Source organism: Benincasa hispida, chromosome 11 (genome assembly GCF_009727055.1).
Source record: "Benincasa hispida cultivar B227 chromosome 11, ASM972705v1, whole genome shotgun sequence".
NCBI lineage: Eukaryota > Viridiplantae > Streptophyta > Magnoliopsida > Cucurbitales > Cucurbitaceae > Benincasa > Benincasa hispida.
Genome location: NC_052359.1, coordinates 32,313,332 through 32,339,077, shown reverse-complemented (window position 1 = coordinate 32,339,077; position 25,746 = coordinate 32,313,332). Strand labels below are relative to the sequence as shown.

The following is a 25,746-nucleotide window of genomic DNA, read 5'->3' as shown; positions in this document are numbered from 1 at the left end:
GTATGTAAATGTAAATAGGATAAGGTTGGATATAAACTTGAATGCACCATTTAATCAGTTTGAAGATCCAACTCAATGTATTGATCTTGATCCGGAGTCAGTTGCATTGCCATGTGATAATGAAGATATGGCGGTTAACAATTAGTATAGAGATTTCAGAACAGAAACAGACGATGAATTTGAAGAGTTGGATTCCGATGGTTGTGAACATGAGTCAAATACATTCAACGATTTGGATATGAATGTACTAGATAGCATTCGAGAACATGACCCAATTGTAGCCCCTGTGGACGTTGACAATACTCAGTTGCATAAAGAGATGATTTGTCAAGACAAAGAAATGCTATAACACGCGGTCAAATGTTTTGCTATTAAATGTCACGCACCATATGAGGTTGCGAAATCGACACCGAAGATTTGGTAAATTTGGTGTAAGAAGTGGGAAGAAGGTTGCAAATGGAAACTTCATGCAATAAAGAAAAATCGCATGGCTTGTTTGAGATCACTAAGTATGATGAGCAACATACATGTTTTTATTCAGAACTGAGTCAGAGTCATGTGCAATTGAATTCATCAATGATTGCACTAGAGTTCTGTGATGTCGTAAGATAAAAACTATCTATCCCCAACTGCAGTCCAACATCAAATCAAAGTTTGGATATCATGTTCTTTACTATAGGGTATGAGAGGGCAAAAGAAAAGTGTTACTAAAGTGTTCGGTGATTGGGATGAGACTTACAAATTGTTACCCAGGTGGTTGTATATGGTTAAGTAGTCCAATCCTGAAACATGTAGAGTGGAGAGTGAAAGAAACATTTACTGAAGGTCATGTTATCCTAACTTCTGTATTTTGGGCCTTTAGTCCTCGTATAGAAGATTTTAATAAATGTCGGTCGATAATTCAGATATATGGTACCACTTGTATGGCAATAATCGAGGAAAATTATTGTTTGCTACATCAATTGATTTGAACGGGCATCTTCTTTCACTTACATTTTTTGTTGCAGATGAAGAGTCTGCAGACTCATGTGGATGGTTCCTGAAACACTTGGGATAAATTGTAACACATGAAGAGGTGTGTTTAATTTCAGATCGACATGCTCGTCTTACATGCTGATCCATCGTTGTTGAGATAACCCGGTAGACCAAAAAGTTCTCGTTCTCATAACGAGATGGATTGGAGAGAATCAATCACTCGACAACGGTGTAGATTTTGTAATCAATTAGGCCATAATCGAAGGAACTGTCCTTCGTTACTAAGACGGGCTCCAGATAGTTAAGGATTGAGAAATAAATATATATATTTTCATGTATATTTAATTAAGTATAGATGATACATTTATTGTATACTCAATTTTTTTATTATAATTTATCAAGTTGTACATTATTCTTTTAATTAAGTTGTACATTATTTAATTGAGAAATAAATACTTTTTTAATAATGTATATTTAATTAAGTGTAGATGATACTTTTATTGTATATTCAATTTTTTTTATTATAATTTATAAAATTATACATTATTCTTTTAATTAAGTTGTACATTATTTAATTGAGAAATAAATACTTTTTTATCATGTATATTTAATTAAGTGTAGATGATACTTTTATTGTATATTCAATTTTTTATTACAATTTAAAAAGTTGTATGTTTCTTCTAATCGAGAAAAAATCATGGCTTTAAACCCAGAACCTATTGATCCCAATGTTTTGTACAACCAGTCCATTCATCGATCATCTGTTGTACAACAAGATCGTACTACTGGAGAAATATTTTGCAGGCATCGAGAGGCAATTGTCCAGCGTACTATCCCACTCCACCTTCGAATACTACTGTTATTCCGTACATTTGGATTCATGGAGTTGCAAGATTAGGATTTATTCAATTGGACTGACATCTGATCACAACCTTGGTCGAGAGATGGAGGCCTAGGACGCATATATTTCATATGTTTATTGAAGAGTGCACTATCACTCTACAAGACATAGAAGTGTTGTTAGGGTTACCTGTTGACGGTGAGTCGGTCATCAGAGTGATGTATGATGTATGATGTATGATGGCCTCTCATACTTTTGCAACTATGGGTTTGGGAGCGATTTTCAACAATGGCTCTACAACTACAATATGTAAATGATGCCCAGTTAGCTGGACGAGCCTACAATTCTCGGTATGTTGTTTTAATTCAATTTAATTTTTATATGACTGATCTAGTTAATTCGGAATCTAAATTATCAATTTAAAAATTTAGGTGGCGAAACAGGTTTTGTGTGACTAGGACAACCATACATGTAATCAGCCACTACAGATACATGTTTGATCTGCTTCAACCTAATCAGGTTCATTAACATTGATTTGTCTTTACTATTTTCTAATATAATATTTTATGTTTCAGGTTATTTAGGAGCCATACAAAATTATTATGCACACTTTTTCCAATTTCTATAGGAATGGTCAAAACATATGGCGGACGATAAGTCCTCTCATATGTTTTCACATTGGTGAGTGGCATCTTCCTAACAGGGTGGTGAGACAATTCAGTTTTCAGTAGGATGTCCCATCGCCTTGTAATACTGAACCCCTACTACATGATATTAACTTAAGGATTGGTCCGAAAAAGTTGCACATTTGGTAGTGCGATGGCACTATCGTGCAAGGTTTATTGTAATGGGGGTTTCTATTGAATAATTTGACGAGGATGTCACTCAAGACTACATTCATTGGTATAATAATATCACAAGACACTACGTCACTCGTTCGGGAGCAGCTGTGGGTCATCTGGTAAATAAATGAATATTATCTAATTATTTTTTTAATTTAAATGTATTTTCGATATTATCTAATTGTTTTATAATTCATAAAGATCGAACAATAGTAGACTTCGTGATGTTGCAAATGATCCGAACCAGGTTCTTGCTATATGTAGTGACAACCAGAGCTATTTGGAGAAGATACATTGTATGTATGATATACCTATTTTTCCTCCACTAGCTCCTAGACGTAGAGGACCTGTTCGGGAAGAGGATGAATTCGATGAGATTGTCCACAATGTAGAAGAGTTGCCCCCTGTGATGTAGACGTAGAGTCAAACTGATTATGTTAGTCCGATGATGATGATGCTAGCATTTGGTTAAGGACATTATGACTCAGAGGCTGGTCCATTGTCTTCATACGTGCATGACATGGTCGGGGTCATGGAGAGCATAATGAATATTTATATTATGAAGCGCCTGTAGAGGTACCAGAGCAACATAAAGAAGAACCAGAGTAGCCTCAAGTTCGAAGTCGACGACGACAACCAGCTCGAAATCGACGACATCCGCCTTGTGGGACACATTGATTTCGTAATTATTTTTATATAAATGAGATATTTTAATTTACACTTTATTATTTTTATGAGATATTTTTTTTAATTTGTAATTTTTAGAGTTAAGATAAGATGGTTTAAAAAATAATAAAATAATAAAATAATAAAAAATTAGAAAATATAGAGTGGAATATACTATATGATAACATAATGGAAAATTAAAAAAAAAACATATAAAAAAAGAGTTCGAATTAATGGGAAATAAAAAAAAAGTTGGAGGTCGAATCATAAAATTTCGATCTAGGTTGGTCGAATTTTGAAGACTCGACGACTTAAAAAAAAAAAAAAAACTACAATATTTTTATAAATAGATTTCAATCAACAATATTTTTATACATACCTTTGAAAAGAACAATATAAGTCTAATTTTGCCTTCAAGTCACCCCTCAAAGAAATTATGCAAATAAATAATCTATACAAGATACAAGCTTCTTTTGTTTTTGTTTTGTTTTTTCTTTCTTATTTTTTTCATTCTATGTTTATTTTTTCAAATGAAGCATGATTTCTCTTCTTTTTAAAATTAATTAGAAAAACTTTGGTGTGTCTTTACTTGCTTTCTTGCTGTTAGTTCGTTTGTTGTTACAGTATTTGTCAATACTTTCTGTTTAATATCCGTGTTTCAAGTGACGAGTCATCTTATAACTTTTTCAAAAAGTTATTCTTGTTTACTCGTTATTTTTTTTTTACTAAGACTGTTTTCACCATAATTAAAAGAAAATAAAACTTTTGTTAAGTCTTTTTGAAAATTAAGCTTATAAAATTTGAAAACAGATCGGAGCTAAAATTTTAAAACAAATAAAACTTAATTTTCAAACAAATAAACATATAGGTGGAAGTAATGTATTAAAAGTTAATTTTGAAAAACCCAGATCTAAATTAGACATAAAATTGAATGTTCGGGGACATATAAGATATTTTTAGATTTCTAAGGCCAATTATAAAAATTAAAGATCAAGCATCACACTCCTCAACATTCATCAATCTTTTGAACAAAAACTTGAAAATCTAAATACGAAAATTGCAATTTAACCTAATATTGTTTCATACATTGTGAATTTTAGTTGTTTTTTCTCACTCTCATTAATTAATTTGAATTTTATAGACATGGTTAATGATTTATATATACATACTAAGAAATTATAGAAATATGTGGTTTAGGTTTGATAATTGATTAGTTGGATTTTCATTGAGGTTCTAAAAGTTAAAAAATAGTAAATCCATTACTAATTAAATAATTAGAAATTACTAATAATGATTAATATTAAGAAATTAAAAGTTACAATGGATCATTAAGTATTGAGATCTGGAAGTTACAAAATCTCATTTCCTTAATGCACGAAAAATAAGAAACCGAAATGCTATAAATATGTCAACAATTATCTAAACTTATAAGTTTTTTTTATCGAAATATTGTTAAATAAAAATAGTCACATGAGCTTGGGCCTAGCCTTGATTGGCCAATGGGTCTGGCCTTTGGACCTAATTTAATTGGACTTGGGCCTAACCTTTGAACCTAATTAATTGGACTTGAGTTTGACCTTTGAGTCGAATTAATTGGATTTGGGTCTGAGCACCACAAAGTTTGTAGAGCTCGCTAGCTTTCTTGAAGAGGCCGGACCGGCGCTTCAAGAAGGTGACCTGAAGGTTGCTCTCATTAGGCATCTTTACCATCTCCACCTTTTGCCTCCCTCTGCTATTCGTCATGATTTTTGAAAAATTAATAAAGAGAAAGTTAAGGAGAAAGAGAGAAAAAATGGTATGGAAAATGTAAAGAAGAAGGATGTTTGTTTTAGAATGATGAATGTGTTGTAAGTATGAATAAATATATATATAGAGAGGAATTTGTGTTGGTGGTGAGTAGTACAAAGTAAATGATTTGATTGTCAAAGAGATTTGACAACCAAATCATTTAATTTTAATTTAGGAGTTTTGGTAAAGTTATTCAATGACTAATTTTTACATTAATCCAACTTAGCAAAAATTGATTCTATTGAAAATTTAGAGAAAAAAATTGTAGTTTATTTAATTAGTGGATAAATTAGCAAAAGTTAATCTAAGTTTAAAATCTAATTTGGTGATTAAAGTTTAGGGAGAAATTTATGTTGTTCTTTCTTATTTTTAAATCAATAGGTAAATATTGACCGCGTTCACAAAGAGAAAAGGAGAGAGAGAAAAAACGAATTGGAAATATTATTTTCGTTTTGTTTTTCGATCTTTTTGTACATAGTTTATCGATGCAACAAAGTAAATGTAACGTCTTGAATTTTAAATAAATTAATCCAAAAAATTACTTGTGGTACAGATGTTTTATATTTATTTTTTTCCAACTTTCCATTTAAAATTTTGTATAATTCACTTAATACTCAGCGATTTTAATTTAAAGATCAATGAAGTAGAAAATGGTAGATTTTAAACAATTTAAATGTAATAAAAATCATAGTATTGCGGTAAGGATTTTGAGTTTGATAAAATACTTAGAGGGAAAGAATTCAATCTATAATTATCACCTACCTATAATTTAAAATTCGAATTTATTATTTACCATGTTATTAGGTCAAGTGAGTTGTCATGTAAAATTAGTCATGATGAGTGCGAACCGACTCTACATACATAAAAAAAAAACATATTATTCTGTGTAAATGCTTAGACCTCATTTGGTAATAATTTTAATAATTTTCTATTTTGGAATTTATATTTATTTTTTCCTAAATTTATGTTATTGGTTAAATATTTAGTCAAATTCTAAAAACAAAACAATTTGTTGAAAATTAAAAGTTAAAAACAAAACAACGAAATTCATAAATAAAAGTAATTGTTCACATGAGGTTTCTGGAGAAACGTGTTTCGTGGATTTGAGCTTCGTTTTTTAAAGAGTTTTTGTGTCTTCAAGGGTCTTCTATCTTCTAGGAGTGCAGTTGATTATTTCTTTTGGGCTCTCTAAAGGTAGAAAATGTTGATCAAGAGAACTTCTCTATTTATAGTTCTCCCTGATGGGCTTCATGGGCTTGGGCCTAACCTTGATTGCCAATGGGCCTGACCTTTGGGCTTAATTTAATTGGACTTGGTCTAGCCTTTGGGCCTAATTAATTGGATTTGAGTCTAGCCTTTGGCTTAATTAACTGGACTTGGGTTTGGCCTTTTGGAAAAACCAGCTGCTCAAGTTCGAAGTCGATGACGACAACCAACTCAAAATCGATGACGTCCGCCTTGTGGGACACATTGATTTTTGTAATTATTTTATATAAATGAGATATTTTAATTTACACATTATTACTTTTATGAGATATTATTATTTTTTATTTTTTTATTTTTAGAGTTAACTTAAGATGGTTTAAAAAATAATAAAATAATAAAAAAAGTGTAAAGTGGAATATACTATATAATAACATAATGGAAAATTAAAAAAAAAAATATTAGGTCGAATTAATGGAAAATAAAGAATATAGAGTGAAGGTCAAATCTTCAAAATTCAACCTAGGTCAAATTTTGAAGTCTCGACAACTTAAAAAAAAAAAAAACTACGATATTTTTATAAATAGTTTTCAAACAACAAAATTTTTTTAAATACTTTTGAAAACAACAATATTAGTCTAATTTTACCTTCAAGTCACCCTTCAAAGAAACTATGCAAATAAATAAATAACCACAATCGGTAAGAAAATACAAATATGTGACAAAAAAAAAGTTTAACCTTATTCTCAAGAATTATAGTTCTTTTAATATAGTTAGTTTTTATCTATACAAGATACAAACTTCTTTTGTTTTTGTTTTGTTTTTTCTTTCTTATTTTTTCCGTTCTATGTTTATTTTTTCAAACAAAGCTTGATTTATCTTCCTTTTAAAATTAATTAGAAAAACTTCAGTGTGTCTTTAATTGCTTTCTTGCCATTAGTTTTATTTGTTGTTACAGTGTTTGTCTATGTTTTCTTTTTAATATCCGTGTTTCCAGTGACGAGTCATCTTATATTTTTTCAAAAATTTATTTTTGTTCACTTGTTATTTTTTTTCTACTAGGACCATTTTCACCATAATTAAAAGAAAATAAAACTTTTGATAAGTCTTTGAAAATTAAGCTTATAAAATTTGAAAAACACATTGGAGCTAAATTTTTAAAACAAATAAAACTTAATTTTAAAACAAATAAACTTATAGGTGGAAGTAATGTATTAAAAGTTAATTTTGAAAAACCAAATCAGAGCTAAATTAGATATAAAATTGAATGTTTAGGGACATATAAGATATTTTTAGATTTCTATGGCCAAATATAAAATTTAAAGATCAAGCATCACACTTCTCAACATTCATGAATCTTTTGAACAAAATCTAGAAAATCTAAAGACTAGAACTGCAATTTAACCTAATATTGTTTCATACATTGTGAATTTTAGTTGTTCTTTTTTCACTCTAATTAATTAATATGAATTTGATAGACATGCTTAATGATTTATATATACATAAAAAGAAATTATAGAAATATGTGGTTTAGGTTTGATAATTGATTAGTTGGATTTGAGGTTCTAAAAGTTAAAAAATAGTAAATCCATTGCTAATTAAATAATTAGAAGTTACTAATAATGATTAATATTAGGAAATTAAAAGTTATAATGGATCATTAAGTATTGAGATTTGGGAGTTGGGAAATCTCATTTCGTTAATGGACGAAAAAAGGAAACCGAAATGCTATAAATATGCCAACAATTATCTAAACTAGTTTTTTTTTTAAGTCGAAATATTGTTAAATAGAAATAGTCTCATGGGCTGGTCTTGATTGGCTAATGGGTTTGGCCTTTTGGCCTAATTTAATTGGACTTGGGTCTGGCCTTTGGGCTTGGGCCTAGCCTTGATGGGCTTCATGGGCTTGAGTCTGACTTTGATTGGCCAATGGGCCTGCCTTTTGGCCTAACTAAATTAGACTTGCGTCTCGCCTATGGGTCTAATTAATTGGAGTTAGGTCTGGCCATTGGGCCTAATTAATTGGACTTGGGTCTGAACACCAAAAAGTGTGTAGAGCTCGCTAGCTTTCTTGAAGAGGCCGGACCGACGCTTCAAGAAGGTGAGCTGGAGGTTTCTCTCATTTGGCATCTTTACCATCTCCACCTTTTGCCTTCATCTACTCTTTCTCATGATCTTTGGAAAATTATTATAGAGAAAGTGAAGAGAAGAGCAAAAAAATGGTGTGAAAAATGTAATAATTTGGTTGTCAAAAGAGTTTTGATAAATTAATTGTTGTTAATAAAATGTTTGGTTTGGTATGACAACTAATGCTTTTTTAAAATTCTTATTAAGAAAAAGAAAACATTCAAATTTAATGTTATAGTGGATACAACTTCGTGAAGAATAGAAAATTAGAAAGAAAATAATGAAATATTGAGTTTATCTTATAAATATATAATTGAATTTTGTTTGTTAAATTAGAAATAGTTGAGTGGTTAAATTTTAAGTTTGTGTCCATATAATCTCTGAATTTAACTTTATAAGTAGAGGTTGAAACAGTTCGATCAAACCGAACTGAACCAAAATTTATAATATGTGAAACATATTATCCTTACTTATATACCCATGATCTTCCTCTTATCTAACCAATTTAGGACAATCTAATCAATGCGGGACTTTGGTCGCATTCCCAACATACATAAAAAGAAATTATAGAAATGTGTGGCTTAGTTTTGATAATTGATTAGTTGGATTTTGGTTGAGATTTTAAAAGTTAAAAATAGTAAATCCATTATTAATTAAAAAATTAGAAGTTACTAATAATTATTAATATTAGAAAATTATAAGTTACATTGGATCATAAAGTATTGAGATTTGGGAGTTAGGAAATCTCGTCTCCTTAATGCATGAAAATTAGAAAACCGATATCGTATAAATGTGCCAACAATTATCTAAACAATTTTACATTATTAATTTGTTTGATTATTATCGAATAACTCCTAATTAGTATATTTTCTCTTTAATAAAAATTGGTTGGAAACTTTGATAAATAAATTGTGATTATTTTTTAGGGAAACAAATCAATTTGACTTTACACTTGTTCGATACCATCAATTTTGACTCTAAACTTTCACTTTCATCAACTTCGATATCAAACCTAAATAAGTTTGGTAATATTAACCTTGAAAAAGGTTTTAAATAAGGGTTTTATAGAAATATTGTTAAATAAAAATAGTCTCAAATAAAATATATGCATATCGTACAAAATTGGTAAAATTTCAAGAGAAAACAAAATTAAAGATAGATCTTTAAATTATGAGTTCAGGTAAAGGCATTTAATGGTCAATTTGTGTGTTGATTCAACTTAAATTTGTGCAAAAATTGATTCTATTTTATTTTTTAAAAGAAAAAAATGTATGAAAATTCACTACAAAAATTTTCACCTTTCCCTACGAAAAAAAATATCGGAATGGGTTATGCCAATACATTTTTTTGTATAGACATAATTATCGTCGTATCCATGTCGAGAGAAGTGCCTCTCGATAAAAACTTTTTCATTGGCATAAATACCATTTTGATAACACAATTGTTTTCTTCGGCATATGTGTTTTCGCAACAAAATAAAATTTGCTTTAGCAAAAGCATATTTTTAAACAACAAAAATTTTCAGTTCAACAGACAGATTTCTGCCGAAGTTTATTTGCATCGGCATAAGTTATTTATAATTTTATATATTTTTTGTAACAAACAAAGAACCAAATTTTTATTTCATGAATACTTAATTATACATAAACAAAAATTAATCTTAATACAAATCAATTGGGGACAAATATAATAAAAGTAAGCTTATATAATTAAAAATAAGACTAATATTCAATACATAAATTAAAATTCTACAAAAAAAAAAATTGTGTATACAATTAAATTTGAATTTTTCTATCCCCTACACAAGAAAAAGTTTAATCTTCCCTCCCCCACGCTACGAGCATGTCGTAAATCCACTTAAACAAATACATTAACGCCCTTTAAACCTCCACAACTATCGAATTCCTACAAATAAGCCAAGAAAAAAGTTCCTTTAAAGTACACAATTAAGCTTCAAAATAATCTAAACCACAATTACAACATATACATCTGCTCGCCCAAGCTATGAACGTGTCCTATTTCCACGTAAATGCCATTTAAACCTACAAAGTAGCAACAAATGCATAGAAAGCATCGAAGTGAATTTTCCCCCTCTCCCCCCAAATCCACCTAAATTTCTTTCAAAGATAAATCCGTCATTCGATAGTCCTAAAAGCATATAACTCAACTCTCGGATCCCTACAAATAAGCCAAGAACAAAGTTGCTTTAAAGTGCACAATTAGACTTCAAAATAATCTAAAAAACAATTACAACATATGCATTTCAGCCCCTCCTCCCTCCAATACTATGAACGTGTCCTAGTTCTACCTAAATGCCATTAAAACCACAAAGTAGCAACAAATGCATAGAAAGTGTTGAAGTGAATCCCTCCCTCCTAAATCCACCTAAATTTCTTTCAAGACTAGACCCGTCATTCAAAATGTCCTTGAAGACTAAACTATGCTACAAATGTGTTGTAAAAACTAAAAAAACCATTTTACTATGTCATGAACATGTCGTAAATCCACTTATACAACTATTGAGACTAAATAAATAATTAAATAGTCCTAAAATTATATAGCCCATCTCTCAAAATCTATAACTAAGCCAAAAGAAAGTTCCTAAAAAGTATTGGAACCCCTCCCCACATTGTGAACCCTAAAAAGTATTGGAACCCCTCCCCACGTTGTGAACCCCTCCTTCCTAAATTCACCTAAATTTCTTTGAAGTCTAAAACCGTCATTCAAAATGTCCTAGAAGCCTAAACTATGTTTATTTTTTTCAAACAAAGCTTGATTTATCTTCTTTTTAAAATTAATTAGAAAAACTTCACTATGTCTTTACTTGCTTTCTTGCCGTTGTTTTGTTTGTTGTTATAGTGTTTGTCTATGCTTTCTGTTCAATATCTGTGTTTTAAGTAACGAGTCATCTTATAACTTTTTCAAAAATTTATTTTTCGTTCACTCGTTATTTTTTTTTTACTAGGACCATTTTCACCATAATTAAAAGAAAATAAAACTTTTGATAAGTCTTTTTGAAAATTAAGCTTATAAAATTTGAAAAACAGGTCGGAGCTAAATTTTTAAAACATATAAACTTATAGGTGAAAGTAATGTATTAAAAGTTAATTTTGAAAAACCAAATCAGAGCAAAATTAGATATAAAAATTGAATGTTCAGGGACATATAAGATATTTTTAGATTTTTAAGGACAATTATAAAAATTAAAGATCAAGCATCACACTTCTCAACATTCATGAATCTTTTGAACAAAAACTAGAAAATCTAAAGACTAAAATTGCAATTTAACCTAATATTGTTTCATACATTGTGAATTTTAGGTGTTTTTTTCACTCTCATTAATTACTATGAATTTGATAGACATGCTTAATGATTTATATATACCTAAAAAGAAATTATAGAAATATGTGGTTTAGGTTTGATAATTGATTAGTTGGATTTGAGGTTCTAAAAGTTAAAAAATAGTAAATCCATTACTAATTAAATAATTAGAAGTTACTAATAATGATTAATATTAGGAAATTAAAAGTTATAATGGATACTAAGTATTGAGATTTGGGAGTTAGAAAATCTCATTTCCTTAATGCATGAAAAATAGGAAACCAAAATGCATTAAATATGTCAACAATTATCTAAACTTTTAAGTTTTTTTCATCGAAATATTGTTAAATAAAAATAGTCTCATGGGCTTGGGCCTGGCCTTGATTGGCTAATGGGTTTGGGTCTTGCCTTGATTGGCCAATGGGCCTCGCCTCTCCACCTAACTTAATTGGACTTGGGCCTTGCCTTTTGGGCTTAATTAATTGTAGTTGGGTCTAGCATTTTGGTAATATCAGGAAGAACCAGAGCTGCCTCAAGTTCGAAGTCGACGACGACAACCAGCTCGAAATCGACGATGTCCGCCTTGTGGGACACATTGATTTTTGTAATTATTTTTATATAAATGAAATATTTTAATTTACACATTATTATTTTTATGAGATATTATTATTTTTTAGAGTTAAGTTAAGATGGTTTAAAAAATAATAAAATAATAAAAAAAAATGTAAAGTGGTAATATAATTACATAATGCACAGATATTCCAAAGACTACATTCAGAACTAGATATGGACATTTTGAGTTCCTAGTAATGTAGTTTGGACTGACAAATGCTCCTGCGGTATTTATGGACTTGATGAATAGGATATTCCATTCTTATCTGGATTAGTTTGTGATAGTGTTCATAGATGACATACTAGTGTATTCCAGTAATGCGGAGAAACACAAAGAACATCTAAGGATAGTGTTACAAATTCTAAGGGAAAAGGAATTATATGCCAAATATAGTAAGTGTGATTTTTCGTTAAACCAAGTCGTATTCTTTAGGCATATAGTTTCAGTTGACGAAGTTAGCGTTGATTCCCAAAAAGATAGAAGTAATAGTTAATTGGAAACGACCCCTGAATGTAACTGAAGTACGTAGTTTTCTGGGTTTAGCAGGTTACTATAGGAGATTCGTGGCGGGCTTTTCTAAGATAGCTCTTCCATTGACAAACCTAACCAGAAAAGATGCGAAGTTTGAGTGATCGCCAGAATGCAAGCATAGTTCAGGTATTAAAACAGAGATTAGTGTCAGCACCAGTATTAGGTCTACCTACACCAGATAAAGAGTTTGAGGTCTATTATGATGCATCCCGACAAGAGTTAGGATGTGTGCTGATGCAAGAAGGAAAAGTAGTAGCCTATGCTTCACGGCAGTTAAATAAGCATGAATGTAACTACCCTATACACGATTTAGAGTTAGCAGCAGTTGTATTAGCTCTAAAGTTGAGGAGACATTACCTGGTTGGTGACCGTTGCCATATATTTAGGGATCATAAGAGTCTAAAGCATATCTTTGATCAGAAGGAACTAAACTTGAGACAGAGAAGATGACTCGAGTTGATCAAAGACTATGACTGTACAATTGACTATCACCCAGGTAAAGTAAATGTGGTAGCTGATGCTTTAAGTCGGAAAACTAGATCAGCTAAAGTTAGTGTTAATTCAATAAAGGGTACATTGATCCATGAGTTGTTTAATGCTAAAGCAGCATTATCAGTCGGTCAAATAGAAGGGTTACTAGCTTCATTTCAAGTACATCCTACACTCATAGAAGATATTCTACGTGAACAGTTAAAGGGTTCTGGTCTTCAGAAGTTAGCTGAAGAAGTGGATAAAGGATTGGGGATGGATTACCAATTAGGAGTTGATAAAGTGCTATTAAAAGAAGGTAGAATATGCATACCTAAAGATCTACCGAGGGAGGCAAGTATGAATTTGAGTTATTCTCATTTAAAGTTTGAGATAGAATTGTTATGTGGTAGATAGTTTGGTTCAACATCTAGCTTAGAGATAGCTAAGTAAGGTATCATTGGAAAACTAAGGAATTGATATCAGAGTAGCGCAGTAGAAGCGTGGTAATAGACAAGACTATGAAAGGTTACAACAGTAGTTGTTGTGAAACCTTAAACGAGAGTTAGTTCGAGTAAATTTCGAGGACGAAATTTTCTTAAGGGGGAAGTAAATGTGAAACCCGGATTTCTATTATCCTTATTTAAGCAAGTGATAAAAGGAACTAACAAAGTGAAAGTTAAATCCTAAGTTAAGGGGAAGGAAATTTTTAAGTGTTAAGTAGATTTTCCTTGAATAATTTAAGTTGAGCTTTAATTGGTAAAATTGTAATGAAATTTGTATAATAAGTAGGATGATGAGAAAGTTAGTATGGAATGGTGAAGAAGGAATGGGGATTTGAAAAGAAAAATATGAAAATTGAGTTTGGGAAATTTCGGCTAAGTATAGAGAAGTTATGTGAGATGCGTTATGGCTGAAGAAAGGATTGAAGAACTGAGAAAAATATGGGAAATTATTTTGAGAAAAATCTGGAAAACGTGTAGAAGTTGCACGAAGACAAACAATTCACGTAACTAAGAGTGAGATCGTTGAAAGTGAGAACAGCGAGATCATTGAGAGTGAGAACAGCGAGATCGTTGAGAGCGAGATCATTGAGATTGAGACCAACAAGATTGGAGAGAAAATGGGAGAAAGTGACACCAGCGAGATTGGAGAGAGCAAGATTATGAGCGAGAAAGTGGAAGAGAGCGAAACCAGCGAGAGTGGAGAGAGTGACACCAGCGAGAGTGGAGTGAGCGAGAGCAGCTTCTGCATTAGCCACGCCTTGTCTGGTGTTGCATTTGAACGTCACGCCCACGTGATCGAAGGGCCTCGCCTATGCATCGAACGGCCGGGCAAGTATTTATGCGTTGAATTTGGTCACGTTCTTGTAGATTATACATTGAAAACCCTAAATTGAATAAAAACAAAGGTTGAAGACGCAAGGGCAAACGTCAACCAAAATTAAGTGTCTTCATAAGAAAAATTCTTAAGGGCTAAGGAAATTTGGTGGACGCATATGAAGAAAACACCTTAGGACAAGGTGATGCAAGTTTGCGTTGATAAGGGGAGAAATAAACATTTGGCCATGCAGCCAAGTAGGTGCTGTCAACACCACAAGAGATTTGAACGCCTATAAATAAAGTTTTGGGATTTCATTTTCAAATCACAAAATCATAAATTACGTAAAAAGAGAGGGAGAGTAGAGTGCATTGGACAGTGCGGGTTGAGGAGAACGCATCAAATTGAGACAAGGAGATCTCCCAATCTACTCATGTGTTTAGAGTGATTCTAAAGCCATATGAAATCTCTAGAAGTCTAGTTTTCATAGTAGGGCTGCCGGAGGAAAAACCTCAAAGGAACCGGGCTGGAGATTGAAAAGAATGCAGAAGGGTCAGACTGTCGGATCAGTCTGAGCCAGTCTTGATGATTCTATGATTCCGGCCAAACCACGAGGAGTTCTTAGCTCAAATTTTATGGTAAGCTTCCTGAGAAATTTTAGAATAAGTTTGTAGAATGAAGTATTTCAAAATAAGGTTCAAAACTATGAGTAATCTAAGTTGAAATTTGAATTTGAATTCTAGGGGTGAAAAGGAGCCCGAGGAGCCACTAGAGTGAAAAGCTCCTAAGAAATCAAGGTGAGTGGCTAAAATGTTTTGACTAAAACGTTTTACTTAAACTGTTTTGATTACACCGTTTTACAGAAAGCATGTTTGCAAAAATATTCTCATGCCTACTAGTTTTATGAAGTGGTTTCCAAGCAAGTTTTGAATTATGGTTTGAACGCATGCATATTGTTGAAAAACTATTTACATATGTTGATTTTATCCAGCATGCGTTAACATCTTTAAAGCCATGTTTTATATGTGTTATACTTTACATGCTTTAAAGAGAAAATTCGTTTATAAATAATTTTGGTAAAATGCGATACCGAAGGACACTTGAGAAGGTATCCGCCCAATTAGATACTGAAGGACATTTGAAAAGGTATCTATTGGTACTGAAGGACGTTTGAGAAGGTACCAAGCCAACGGGATACTGAAGGACGTTTGAGAAGGTATCCTAGTAGCTCGATACTGAAGGACATTGAGAAGGTATCTGAGTAGAAGTACCTAATGTGTGGGGGTACTTAGTGTGGCCACAGGTGAATAGAGTCAGAGATTGAGCAAAAGGGTTCTCTCTGAACTAGTAGTTGGTGTTAGGATTGTTTTACCCACAGTGGGGTACGTTGGATTGAGAAATGATTTTACTGTTTTATGATTAAAACAACTTTATATGTTTTACGCTTGGAAATTGTTTATGTTGCATTAAATTATATTTCAGATAAAACTATCTTCTGAAATTATGCATAAGAATTTACTATGTTTTCTCGGTCACTCACTGGGCATAAGCTCACCCCGTGTTCAAATGTTTTTGTTCCCCCCCCCCCCAGGTAGCGGTCAAATCCTCTGAAGATAGCTCTGCATCTGCTCTGCCACTAAAGGACTAAAAGACTTGTAACCATTTGCTAAGTGGTTACAGTTAATATTGGACACATGTTACCATTGTTCATATAGGGACTAGGGTTTGTGGGTTTTGGGACTTATAAATCTAGTGTTGTAATGACTCTAAACATATTATGTTTCTAAGTTAATAAATTGTGGGCCTAAAGACGTCCCGTTGCATATGAATTATAATTGGTATCAGAGTTATTTTGCAAGAGTTATTAGGCAGTAAGTGTCAGCTCAAGGGTTGGTAACTGCTGCAGTCACGCCTTTCTCTAGGCTAAGAAGATGGTCTGGGGCGGGGTGTGACAGTTTAACATCCGTCTTTCAAGTGACGAGTCATCTTCTTCTTGGGCAACATGATGATGATGGAAATCTTGTAGGTGCCATAGAGTGTTTCCTTCTAGAAGGTGAGCTGAAGGTTGCTCTCATTTGGCATCTTCACTATCTCCAACCTTTTGCCTGCCTCAACTCTTTCTCCTGGTCTTTGGAAAATTATTAAAGAGAAAGTTAAGAGAGAGAAAAAAATGGTGGAAAACGTAAAATAGAAAATTGTTGTTTGTTTGCAATGTTGAGTGTGTTGTGGATGAATATGTATACATAAATTTGGGTCGGTGGTGTGTTATACAAAATAAATGATTTGGTTGTCAAAGAGTTTTGACAAATTGATTAGAGTTAATAAAATGCTAGTTTCGGTATATCATACATGATCTCAATTTGCTTAATATAAATGACAATTAATGCTTTTTAAAAAGAGAAAAAAAACTTCAAATTTAATGTTATAGTGCATACAAATTGGTGAGAAATAGAAAATTGCAAAGAAAAAAATATATTGAATTTTTCTTATACATATATAATTGATGAAGTTTTCTATAATTTTGTGGTTAAATAAGGAATGGTTGAGTGGTTGAATTTTAAGTTTGTTTCTAACAAATCGCTTATTAATTGAATGATTAGGAGTTACTAATAATGATTAAGATTAAGACGTTATAAGGACCAATGGATCATTATGTATTGAGATTTGGGGGTTAGGAAATCTCATTTCACTTAATGCTTGAAAAATAGAAAACAAAAATGTTACAAATATGCCAACCATTATCTAAACATTTTTACATTATTAATCTGTTTTGACATTTACAGAATAATGAGAGAAGAAGTTCAATTTTATGATTGATCATATTTCTTTTGATATAATTTTAGTTTAACACTTTGTAAACTGAGAACACGTAAATTTTAATTTAGCTTAATTAAGCTAAATTGAATTTCTTCTTCCTTAAGTTCAAAAGAAACCACATGGTCTATAGGAACCATAGTTATTGTAGGAAAGATGGGAGATGATGTTCTTCAGATCGACGACGAAAAGGCCAACTTGTTAGTTAGAATTTATGGGTGTCGGTGTCGGAGTTGGAGTTGGGAAGAACTGCGGCGGCAGATTGTCATTAGAAGTCTGAATCAAAATCTGATCAGCTTGTTGTGTGACATTCTTCTTTAACTCATTCAAGGATGCTTTGAGTTGTTCTAATTGATTCATTTCCATTTCTCCTATGGGAAGCTCCCACCAAATATTAAATATGTGATTGTTTATAATTTATTTACTTATTGATTGTTTATAATTTATTTACTTATACTTCTGAATTCAATAGTAATTTAATAGGAATATTATAAGTTAGAACATTGCATAGATTTTGAGGTTGGAGTTGTTTTGTTTGATAAGGATTTCGATTTTTCAAAAATTATTCTTGTTTGCTTAAATTTCTTTTTCAAGAACATTTTCACCATATTTAAAAATTTAAAAAAAACTTTTGATATTTGATTTTGAAAATTAAGCTTACAAAGTTTACTTTTATACTTGGATTTTTTTTCTTTTGTTACCTATTTTTTACTAATGTTTTGAAAAACTTCTCATTTATTTCTTTTTAAAATTTATTAAGGAGTGAAATGATTCTTTGAAAATAATGAAACCGTTATAAAAAAATTAGGAGAAAACGAAAACAAATTTCAAAGATCAAATAGTTATCAAATGAGGATTAAAAGCTTTTGAATTTTGAAAACGATTTATTTTTAAAACAAACAAATAAAACAAAAAGTAGTTATCAAATGAAGGTTCCATAATACCTGATTTGCCTTTCGCAGTTTGTTCAACTCTTCACCGTGCTTCTTCTCCATTTCTACTCGGTTCAACACTTGAGTAAGTTGTGCATTCAATTCTCGAACATTGACATTTCGGTGAGCTTCAATTAGTTGTAGCGTACCTGTGAACCCCGAATCCCAGTTTTACACTTAAGTGTGTTTTCTTATTTAAATTATCTTAGTTTTCTACTTAATTGTGTGTCTCTATTTAAATTTGTACAAATAAGTTGAGTATGTTGATGAGAAAGTTAGTATGAAATGGTGAAGAAGGGATGGGGATTTGAAAAGAAAAAAAAATGGAATTTATGTGAAATGCAAAAAATATGGGAAATTACTTTGGAAAAATTTGGAAAATCCATGTAAAAGTATCATCAAAGTGGTGAGCAAACGTATACAGAGAACAACGTTCGCAGTAACTAAGAGCGAGATCGTTGAGAGCGAGATCATTGAGATCGAGACCAGCGAGATTGGAGAGGAAATGAGAGAGAGCGAGATTGGATAGAAGATGGGAGAGAGCGAGACCAGCGAGAAAGCTAGAGAGAGCGAGAGTGGAGAGAAAAGTTAAAGCTGGAGAGAGCGAGAGGGAGAGCGAGATTGGAGAGAGCAAGACTAGTGAGATTGCTGGAGAGAGCGAGATTAACGAGAAAGTGGGAGAGAGCGACATTGCCGAGAGTGGAGAGAGCGACACTGCCGAGAGCGGAAAGAGCGAGAGCGCCTATGCGTTAGCCTTGCTTTGTCCGATTCAAACATCACGCCACGCCTTGCCTATGCATTGAATGGCCGAGCAAGCTTCTTGGCAATGTATTTGGACGTGTTGGGGTAGATTATGCATGTAAAAACCCTAATTTGAATACAAACAAAGCTTGAAGACGTAAGGACAAATGTCAATTAAAATCTAGGTGTCCGATTTAGAAAAATTCTTAAACCCTAAGAAATTGTGTTGGATGCGTTTGGGAAGAACACATTGAATAAAGGTGAAGTCAGCTTACGTTGATAAAGGGAGGATTAAACATTTGGCCATGCAGCCAAGTAGGTGCTATCAATTCCACGAGAAATTTGAACGCCTATAAATATGGAGTTGGGATTTCATTTTCAAATCACACAAAAATCATAAGTTTCGTAGAGAAAGTAGAGGGCAGTGAGGGTTCAGAGGAATGTGTCAAATTTGGACGAGGAGATCTTCCAATATACTCGTGCGTTTAGAGTGATTCCAAAGCCATCTAAAAGCTCTAGAAGTCTAGTTTTCAAAGTAGAGCTATCGGAGGAAAAGGCTCAAAGGAACTTGGCTGGAGGTTGAGAAGAAGGCAGAAGGGTCAGACTATCGAATCAGTCTGGTCCAGTCTTGAAAATTTTGAGATTCCGGCCAAACCACGAGGAATTTTGAGCTAAAAGTTTAGGGTAAGATTCCTAAGACATTTTAGAATAAGTTTGTAGAAGAAAGTATTTCCAAATAAGGTTCGAAACTATAAGTAATCTAAGTTGTAAATTGAATCTGGATTCTAGGGGTGAAAAAGGGACCCAAGGAACTTCTAGAGTGAAAAGTTCCTAAGAGTTCGAGGTGAGTGGCTAAAATGTTTTCGAATTAAAACGTTTTTAAACTGTTTTGATTATAACATTTACAGAAAGCATGTTTGCAAAAATAATTCTCATGCCTACTAGTTTTATAAAGTGGTTTCCAAGCAAGATCTGAATTGTGTTGTGAACGCATGCCTATTGTTGAAAAACTATTTACATATGTACATGTATTGATTTTATTCAGCATGCGTTACCATCTTTAAAGCCATGTTGTATATGTGTTATACTGTACATGCTTTAAAGAGAAAAGTTGTTTATAAATAGTTTTGATAAAATGCGATACCGAAGTACAAGGAGAAGGCATCCACCCAACTAGATACTGAAGTACAAGGAGAAGGTATCTATTAGTACTGAAGTACGTTTGAGAAGGTACCAAGCCAACGGGATATTGAAGTACGTTGGAGAAGGTATCCTAGTAGCTCGATACTGAAGTACAAGGAGAAGGTATCTGAGTAGTAGTACCTAATGTGTGAAGTTACTTAGTGTGGCCACAGGTGAATAAAGTCAGAGATTGAGCAAAAAAGTTCTCTCTGGACTAGTAGTTGGTGTTGGGATTATTTTACCAAATATACAGTACTTTGATTTGAGAAATGATTTTACTGTTTTATGTTTAAAACAGTTTTATATACATTACGCTTGGAAATTATTTATGGCGCAAAAGTTTATATTTCAGATAAAACTATTTTCTGAAATTATGCATGAGAATTTACTATGTTTTCTCGGTCACTCACTGGGCGTAAGCTCATCCCTTTTTCAAATGTTTTTGTTTTTCTCTCCCACAGGTAGCGGTTAAATCCTCTAAAAATAGCTCAGTATCTGCTCTGCCACTAAAGGACCAAAAGACTTGTAACCGTTTGCTAGGTGGTTACTGTTAATATTGTACAATGTTACTATTGTTCATATAGGGACTAGAGTTGTGGGTTTTGGGACTTGTAAATCTAATGTTGTAAATACTCTAAATATATTAAGTTTCTAAGTTAATAAATTGTGGGCCTACAGCCGTCCCGTTGCATATAATTTGTATTTGGTATCAGAGTTATTTCGCAAGAGTTTTTAGGCAGTAAGTGTCAGCCTAAGGGTTGATTACTGCTACAGTCACGCCCTTCTCTAGGCTAAGAGGGTGATCTGGAGTGGAATGTGACAATACCAAAGCTCGGTGGAGGATTTCGAGTCACAAATCTCTCGATGAGGGCTTCAACACAAGGGTGGCCAAAAGAGAATACTTTCTTCCCAGGCGAAAAGACGATAATGGCAATCTCAGCGCCGCACAGCGTGCAGAGCTCACTAGCTTTCTTAAAGAGGCCAGACCGGCGCTTCGAGAAGGTGACTTGAAGGTTGCTCTCATTTGGCATCTTCACCATCTCCACCTTTTGTCTTTCTCTACTTTTTCTCATGATCTTTCGAAAATTATTAAAGAGAAACTGAAGAGAAGATAAAAAAAAATTGTGTGAAAAATGTAAAAAAGAAAGATGTTGTTTGTTTTAGAATGATGAGTGTGTTGTGAGTGAATATATTTATACAAGAATTTGGGTATGTGGTGCGTTATACAAAATGAATAATTTGATTGTCAAAGAGTTTTGTCAAATTAATTGGTGTTAATAAATTGCTTTGTTTGGGCTGACAACTAATGCTTTTTTTAATTTCTTAATAAGAAAAGGAAAACATTCAAATTTAATGTTATAGTGGATACAACTTCGTGAAGAATAGAAAATTGGAAAGAAAATAATGAAATATTGAGTTTATCTTATACATATATAATAGAATTTTGTTTGTTAAATTAGAAATAGTTGAGTGGTTGAATTTTAAGTTTGTGTCCATATAATCTCTGTATTTAACTGTTATAAGTAGGGATGGAAATGGTTCGATCAAACCAAACTGAACCAAAATTTATAATATAAAACTGAACCGAACCGAACCGACCCACATATATAGGATTCGGTTTGGTTTTAAATTCGATTTTGGTATTGTTAAAAAATCCATGTTATATTTTTTTCAATTAGAAAGTGGTTCATTTCGATTCGATTTTAAATTCGGTTTTGTTCTTTAAATTGAAAACAGTTGGATTTTAAATTCATTTACTCTTTTTTTAAATATATAAATATATATTTGTTAAAAATTGTTCGATTCGGTTTTAAATTCAGTTTTTAGAATTGAAACTGAACCGAACTGATAATTGATAATTGATTAGTTTGGATGTCTGTTGAGGTTTTAAAAGTTAAAAATAGTAAATCTATTATTAATTAAAAAATTAGAAGTTATTAATAATGATTAATTAGAAAATTATAAGTTACAATGGATCATTAAGTATTGAGATTTGGGAGTTAGGAAATCTCGTCTCCTTAATGCATGAAAATTAGAAAACCGATATCGTATAAATATGCCAACAATTATCTAAACATTTTTACATTATTAGTTTGTTTGGTTATTACCGAATAACTCCTAATTATTATATTTGTTCTTAAATAAAAATTGATTGGAAACTTTGATAAATAAATTGTGATAATTTTTTATGGAAACAAATCAATTTTACTTTACACTTGGTCGATACCATCAATTTTGACTCTAAACTTTCACTTTCATCAACTTTGATATCAAACCTAAGTTTGGTAAAATTAAAACTTCAACACCGTGTAATTTTTTATGGACATACATTTTGAATATGTCAAAGATACATTAGATATAAAATTAAAACTTCAACGGCGTGTGAGATATGTTTTTTAACGTTCTAAGGCCAATTATAAAATTGAAAGACCAAGAATACATAACACTTCTTAACATACATTGTGAATTTTAGTTTTTCTTTTCACTCTCATTAATTAATATGAATTTGATAGGCATGGTTAATGATTTATATATACATAAAAAGAAATTATAGACATGTGTGGTTTAGGTTAGATAATTGATTACTTAGATTTTTGTTGAGATTTTAAAAATTAAAAATAGTAAATCCATTATTAATTAAATAATTAGAAGTTACCAATAATCATTAATATTAGGAAATTAAAAGTTACAATGGATCATCAAATATTGAGATTTGGGAGTTAGAAAATCTGGTTTCCTTAATGCATAAAAAATAGAAAATCAATATGCCATAAATATGCCAACAATTATCCAAACATTTTTACATTATTAATCTGTTTTGATATTTACAGAATAACTCCTAATTTTTTTATGAAGTATAATAACTCTTATATAAAAATTGGTTCATTCTACTCATTAGAGAAAGGGAAACTTCGATAAACCAATTTGACTCTAACACTTATCCTGATAGCATCAATATAATTTTGATTCTAAACCTTCGCTTTCATCATATTTTTACATTCTTTTTTTTGTTAAAATTAGTTGATAAACTGGTAACAACTCATCTAAGTTTAGAACATAGTTTGATAAAATTAAAAGTTATAAAGAAAACTAATCTTTGAAATTGATTTTGTTTTTTCTTATTTTTAAATCATATAATGAATGGAAGAATTAGGTACAACTGTACTAGATTTTTTTCTACCAACATATAGTATGTGTGTGTTCAAATCAAAATCAGCAGTCACATTTTGTTCATTAAACAAAACTATATGCATGATACATGAAACAAAATAATTAAGATTTGGATTAAACTAACCATAATCCAATAATTACATAAACACAAAGCTATATTATAACGAGAGAAGAAGTTCAATTTTACGACAGATAATATATCTTTTGATATAATCATCAAATTGTATGACAAATTTTAATTGAACACTGAGTAAACTTAAAATAAATAGATTTTAATTTAGCTTAATTTAGCTAAATTGAATTTCTTCTTCCTTAAGTTCAAAAGAAACTACATGGTCTATAGGAACCAAAGTTATTGTAGGGAAGATGGGAGATGATGTTCTTCGGATCGATGACGAAAAGGCCAGCTTGTTGGTTAGAGTTTATCGGTGTTGGTGTCGGAGTTGGAGTTGGGAAGAACCGCGTCCGTTGATTGCCATTAGATGTCTGAATCAAAATCCAATCAACTTGTTGTGTGACATTCTTCTTTAACTCATCCAAGGATGCTTGGATTTGTTCTAATTGATGCATTTCCATTTCTTCTATAGGAAGCTCCCACCAACATTGTGCCGATATATATATATATATAAAATATTAAATATGTTATTGTTTATAATTTGTTCACTTATACTTCTAAATCAACAGTAGTTTAATAGGAATACGTTTTGTTTGAAAACGATTTCAATTTAAAAAATAAAAAATTATTTTGGTTTGCTCATATTTTTTTTTACCAAGACGATTCACCATATTTAATAAAGAAAAAAAAACATTTGATATTTGATTTTAAAATTAAGCTTATAAAATTTACTTCTATACTTCGATTTTTTTCTTTTGTTACCTATTTTACTAATGATTTGAAAAACTTATTTTCTTTATCTGTTTTTAAATTGATTAAAGATTCAAATGATTCTTTAAAAATAATGAAACCTAAGAGAAAACGAAAACAATTTTCAAAGATCAAATGGTTATCAAACGAGGTTTAAAAACTTTTGAATTTTTAAAATGATTTAGTTTTAAAACAAACAAATAAAACTCAAAATAGTGATCAAATGGAGCTGCTATAATACCTGATTTGCCTTCTGCAGTTTGTTCAACTCTTCACCGTGCTTCTGCTCCATTTCTAGCTGGTTCAACACTTGAGTAAGTTGTGCATTTACTTCTCGAACATTGGCGTTCCGTTGAGCTTCAATTAGCTACAGTGTACCAGAGCTCGGTGGAGGATTTCGAGTCATAAATCGCTCTATGAGAGCTTCAACACATGACCAAAGGAGAAGACCTTCTTCCCGGGCAAAAAGACAATGATGGCAATCTCAGCACCACAAAGCGTGCAGAGCTTGCTAGCTTTCTTGAAGAGGCTGGACGACACTTCGAGAAGGTGACCTGAAGGTTGCTCTCATTTGGCATCTTTACCATCTCTACCTTTTGCCTCCCTTTGCTCTTCCTCATGATTTTTGAAAAATTAATAAAGAGAAAGTTAAGAGAAAGAGAGAAAAAATGGTGTGAAAAATGTAAAGAAGAAAGATGTTTGTTTTAGAATGATGAATGTGTTGTGAGTATGAATATATATATAGGAGAATTTATGTTGGTGGTGAGTTGTTCAAAGTAAATGATTTGGTTGTCAAAAGAGATTTGACAACCAATTCATTTAATTTTAATTTAAGAGTTTCGATAAAGTTATTCAATGACTAATTTTTACATTAATCCAATTTAATTTTAATTTTTAGCAAAATTTGATTCTATTGAAAATTTAGAGAAAAAATTGTAGTTTTTTTTTAATTAGTGGATAAATTTGCAAAAGTTAATTTTAGTTTAGAATTTAATTTGGTGATTAAAGTTTAGGGGAGAAATTTATTTTGTTTTCTCTTATTTTTAAATCAATACGTAAGTATTGATAGTGTTCACAAAGAGAAAAGTAGAAAGAAAAAAAAAAAAAAAACGAATTGGAAATTTGATTTTCATTTGGTTTTTCAATCTTTTTGTACACAGTTCATCGATGCAATAAAGTAAATTTAATTTCTTGAGTTTTAAATAAATTAATCCAAAAAATCGATTTTTAAATAAATTAATCCAAAAAAAATACTTTTGGGTATAGATGTTTTATACTTATTTTTTTTTCCAACTTCCAGTTTAATAAATTGTATAATTCAATTAACATTCAACGATTTTAATTTA

The 25,746-nt window shown here is 31.4% G+C and overlaps 1 protein-coding gene and 1 pseudogene across 1 annotated transcript; both read right to left on the bottom strand.

The window, feature by feature from the left end:
- Positions 1 to 17,710: 17,710 nt before the first annotated feature.
- On the bottom strand, positions 17,711 to 21,437 carry LOC120090669 (agamous-like MADS-box protein AGL62). Its single transcript, XM_039048387.1, has 3 exons — positions 21,191 to 21,437; positions 18,447 to 18,590; positions 17,711 to 17,901 (listed from the first exon to the last, which is right to left on the bottom strand). The coding sequence occupies exons 1-3, from the start codon at positions 21,435 to 21,437 to the stop codon at positions 17,711 to 17,713; spliced, it is 582 nt and encodes a 193-aa protein (XP_038904315.1).
- Positions 21,438 to 23,853: 2,416 nt separating this feature from the next.
- On the bottom strand, positions 23,854 to 25,020 carry LOC120090668 (annotated as a pseudogene).
- Positions 25,021 to 25,746: the final 726 nt, after the last annotated feature.